Source organism: Chenopodium quinoa, unplaced genomic scaffold (assembly GCF_001683475.1).
Source record: "Chenopodium quinoa cultivar QQ74 unplaced genomic scaffold, ASM168347v1, whole genome shotgun sequence".
NCBI classification, from domain to species: Eukaryota; Viridiplantae; Streptophyta; class Magnoliopsida; order Caryophyllales; family Amaranthaceae; genus Chenopodium; species Chenopodium quinoa.
In genome coordinates this window covers 2,826,780-2,831,718 of record NW_018743858.1, presented here as the reverse complement: position 1 = coordinate 2,831,718, position 4,939 = coordinate 2,826,780, and the positions used below count along the sequence as shown (strand labels likewise).

Genomic DNA, 4,939 nt, shown 5'->3' with positions numbered 1-4,939 from the left:
ACGTCCGTGCCATAACTGGCACGTCCGTGCAAGATTTCAAGCCTAAGAAGTAGCTTCTGCCATGCCTTGCACGGCCGTGCATTAGGCAGCACGTCCGTGCAGCTTGGTCTGCACGTCCGTGCCAAACCTGGCACGTCGTGCAGACCTGCAGTCAAGCCCGATTCTTGTTTTCTCCGTCCTTTTTATTTGGGGGTCTTATAAATACCCCCTTGGAGCTCATTTGTACGGGCAGCAAGGTTTTTAGAGCTTTCTCTTAGTTTTGCAATCCTAGAACATTAAATTCTCAAATCATTAGTTAGGTTCTAATTAGTAGGTTGGAAATTATCAATTTCAACCATTGTAGAAGACAAATTCCACCGTTGTTGCTCACTTTGAAGCTTCATAGTAACTATTTCTTACTCTTCTCTTCCATTACTCTCTATTTTATTGTTAATTACTTGCTTAATTCTTGCATGCTTAGATTGTTAATTAGCTTAATCCTTAGTTTGAACTTGTTCATGAATTTCTTGAAATCTTTATTTGCTTTAACCTCCATGGATTGTGAGTAGTCTAATTTCTAGGGTTTGGGTAAAACCCTCAATGTAGTCACTAATAAATAGTTGCATGTGCTAATTTGGTTGTTGTGGGATGTTGATTAGTTGAGCTTAAGTGGTTTAATTGCTTAGTTCTTGTATATGGCCATTACTAGAACTATTTATCCAAGCTTTCTCAACGAAGGATCGAGAGATGAACTTGAGTTAGCTCCCTTCTTCTTCATTGACCCGAAATGCCATGAGAATAGGAATTTTCGGTCAAGGGAATGTTTATGTCGTCGTGATTATGCTTTAACACTTGTTTTATGCTTTGTAACCACAAGAGTAGGTTGTATTCATGATTCAAGTAATCCCTCTAGCTTGAGAGAGTAGTTGGGTGCCTTAGATGACTTCCCCTGATTTATCCCATTAATTTACCTTGATTGTTGCATGCTAATTGTGATTTGTGATGAATTTGAGTGGTATAACCCGAACCCTAGATTCCTCTAAATATTGTTAATCTCCTCTTAGCTTTAGTTGAATTGAATTAGTAGAAGTCACTCACAACCAACCCAATTTAGACTTCATTTAGCTTATTTAAACGGTAGTACTCGGTGGTTAATTCAACACCTCTCTTGGGTTCGACCCTTTCTTACCCTTGATATTAGTTAGTGAGCCAAGATAGGAATTTATATTTTGGTGGACTCGACAACGGCCTATCAAGAGGAAATGAGGGCTTCCTTGAGTTTTTGGAAGCCTCAAGATAAGCCTCATCAAAATTGAACACTACATCTTTCTTGAGTAATTCGGTCAAAGGTTTGGCGATTGATGAAAAATTCTTGATAAACCTCCGGTAAAAACCAGCATGCCCTAGAAAGGCTCTCACTCCCGTAACGGAAGTAGGAGGGGGCAACTTAGCAATCACCGAAACTTTGGCCGAATCAACTTCAATGCCCTTTTTTGATACTTTATGGCCTAGGACAATACCTTCCTCGACCATAAAATGGCATTTCTCCCAATTTAACACCAAACTCGTCTCTTGACACCTTTTCAAAACCTTTTCAAGATTGTAAAGACATGTGTCAAAAGACGAGCCACCAACACTAAAATCATCCATAAAAACTTCAATTTCTTTTTCAAGCATTTCGGAAAAAATGGAAGTCATGCATCATTGGAAATTTGAGGGAGCATTGCATAACCCGAATGGCATTCTTTGGTATGAAAATGTCCCATATGGACATGTAAAAGTAGTTTCTCTTGATCACTTGGATGGATAGGGATTTGGAAAAATCCGGAATATCCATCCAAGAAGCAAAAGAAAGCATGATGGGAGAGTCTCTCCAACATTTGGTCCATAAAGGGGAGAGGAAAATGGTCTTTCTTTGTATTTTTGTTCAACCTCCTATAATCAATGCATATCCTCCACCCGGTCACCGTCCGGGTGGAGATTTCCTCTCCTCTTTCTCCCTTGACAATGGTCATTCCACCTTTCTTTGGAACCACGTGAACCGGACTAACCCACTTGCTATCAGAGATAGCATAGATTTTGCCCGCTTCACGCAATTTCAAAATTACTTTCTTGACTACCTCTTGGAGGTTGGGGTTCAACCTCCTTTGAGGCTCAATTGAGGTGGATTGATCATCCTCAAGGTGAATACGATGTATGCACAAAGAAGGGCTAATACCCTTGATATCATCAATGTTATACCCTATCACATCTCTATATTTTCTCAACACATCAAGTAATTTTTCTAAATCAAGCCCATCAAGGGTAGCATTGACAACAATAGGGTATTCCCCTTCATTTCCAAGATAAGCATATTTCAAAGAAGGGGGAAGGGGTTTGAGTTCTACCTTGGGAGGAGGCTTGGAACTCTCCTCCAACTTTTCCTCCGCTAGTTCGAGCTCATCATCCCTAGGATCATCCTCTTCCTCCTTTTTGGCTTCTTTAATGGCCATGACAAACTCCTTTGCTTCTTGAGAGTGGTACTCTTCTTCGCATGTAAGAGCTTCAACCATTGGATCTTGAGGGCTCATCACAACCCTTCCCAAACGATCTAATTCTTCATTCACAACATCAACCCTATAGCACTTCTCAACCATGGGGGTCTTGAGTAACTTAGAGAATTCAAAAACAATTTTTTCATCGGCTACCTCTCATGTTCACGTGGTTATCTTGGAAATGGAGGAAGATATGGAGGAAGATGTGGATACTCCCTTTTCATGTTCTTGCAATTGATTACTGCCCCCAAGGTCTTAAGAGCTTCACAGCCCAAAATCAAGGGAGTATCCACATCTTCCTCCATATCCATCACTACAAAATCACAAGGCACATAGGTATGCCCAACTTGAATAGGGACATCTTCAAGCTCACCACAAGGTAGCTTCACCGAACGGTCGGCCAATTGAATGGTTTTCCTTGTGGGGATCATCTCAATATTAAGTTTTTGAGCAATGGATAGAGGGATCAAACTAACATCTCCAAGATCGGCTAAAGCACCCTTAGCTTCCATGTTCCCAATCTTTACCGGCAAAGTAAAGCTTCCAGGATCCTTTTGCTTCTTGGGCATCTTATGTTGAAAAAGTGCATTCACTTGATGGGGGAGAGTGATAATCTCATCATTAAGCTTCCTCTTGTTGGTGAGAATGTCTTTCAAGAACTTTGAGTATGAAGGCATTTGTGTGACAACTTCAATGAAAGGGAGGCTTATGTGCAAGTTCTTCATCACACTTAGGAACATTGCAAATTTGTCATTCAATTTTCTCTCCGCAAGTCGACCAGGAAAGGGAACCGGTCCATCAAGATTTCTAGCCTCACTAGAAGTTGAGGAATTCACCTCATCCTTAGACCTCTTTTTCTCCATATTTCTCTCTTTCTCATCAACCTTCTCTTCTTCAACTTTTTTATCTTCACTCACACTCTCTTCTCCTTCCTTCTTTTCCTTGCTATCCCCCTCCTTGGGACCCTCATAGGATATCCCCGATCTCAATGTGATTCCCTTACAAGAGTCGGGTTTCACAATGTTGGAAGGGTTGGTTTGTGATTGTCCGGGTAGAGTAGAAGGTGAGTTGAAAGGAACTTTCTCAGCCAATTGAGCTAGTTGTGAATCAACCATCTTGTTATGAGCCTTTACCTCTTGCATTTGTTGATTAATGGCTTGAAGTTGTTAAAGAATTTGGGTTTGAGTAGAATCGGGTTGAGATGTTTGCTCTTGACTCCTTTGAGTCGCTTGATTTTGATTGTGGTATTGGTGTTGATTATTGTGTTGGTGGTTTCTTGGGTAGTTTCCCCTTGGGTTTTGGGTTTGGAATGGAGGTGGGTTTTGGTATTGGGAGTTGGAGTTGGAGTTGTATGGTTGTTGAGCTTGTTGATTCTATTGTTGAGGTTGGGTTGCAAATCCGGGTGGTGGCTGTCTCCAAGCTACTCCACCGCCACCTCCCCTATATCCATCTTGCCTTGTGTTATATGCCGCTACATGCTCCGGGCTCAAACCTCCACAATAAGATGTATCATGGTTTGTGCCACCACAATTTTGACAAGAGAAGGAATTGAATTGGGAGGAGCTTGCCCCACTATTGACATTCGCATTTAACTTTGCAAGCCCTTTTGTCAAGAGTTCGATTTGATGTTGCAATTGATCAACCTTCTCCAATTCATACTTTCCACCCTTCTTTGGTGCATTCCTCCTTCTACCACCCCAACAGTAGTTCTTCACTACCTCTTCAATTGTTGCTTCAACTTGATTTTGAGGGACTTTAATCAATTGTCTACCCGCTCCCGCATCCAAGCTAGCTCTAGACATAGGTTCCAAACCATCGTAGAAGAACCTCATGAGCAAGCTTTGATTGTACTCATGATGAGGACATGCTTGAACCAACTCTTTAAACCTTTCCTAAGCTTCACTAAGACTCTCATCCGCATCTTGCTCAAACGATGCAATCTTCCTTCTCATCTCGGCGGTCTTTTCTTCGGAAATGAATTTCTTTAAGAATGCCTTGACTATCTCCCTCCATGTCGTGAGAGAATTAGGCTTGACTTGCTTAAGCCACTTCTTTGCTCTACCCGCAAGAGATTGTCGAAATAGATGCATTCGGATGTATTCTTGAGAAACTTGATTGGTTTGTATCATGGCACAAAGCTCGAGGAATCTATCAAGGTGCTCAATAGGATCTTCACTTGGAGAACCCGAAAATTGCTCCGCTTGAACCATTCTAGTGTATTAAGGATGAATGGTGAAGTTGGTTTCCGTGACGGGTAGCAATATCCCACCGGTGAGCTCATAATCCTCCGGATTACCAAACTCACGAAACAAAATATCATTCTCTTGCCTCGCCATTTCCTCGCTTTGATAACTTGAAGACCAAGAATCACTCTCACTATCAAAAATAGCACCAAAACCTCTCCCCTCTTCTTGATAAAGTCTTCA

At 41.5% G+C, this 4,939-nt stretch overlaps 1 protein-coding gene across 1 annotated transcript; it reads right to left on the bottom strand.

Annotated features, from left to right (window-relative positions):
- Positions 1-2,683: 2,683 nt before the first annotated feature.
- On the bottom strand, positions 2,684-3,376 carry LOC110686332. The gene has a single exon (XM_021862922.1). It carries the CDS (start codon positions 3,374-3,376, stop codon positions 2,684-2,686), a length of 693 nt encoding a protein of 230 aa, XP_021718614.1.
- Positions 3,377-4,939: the final 1,563 nt, after the last annotated feature.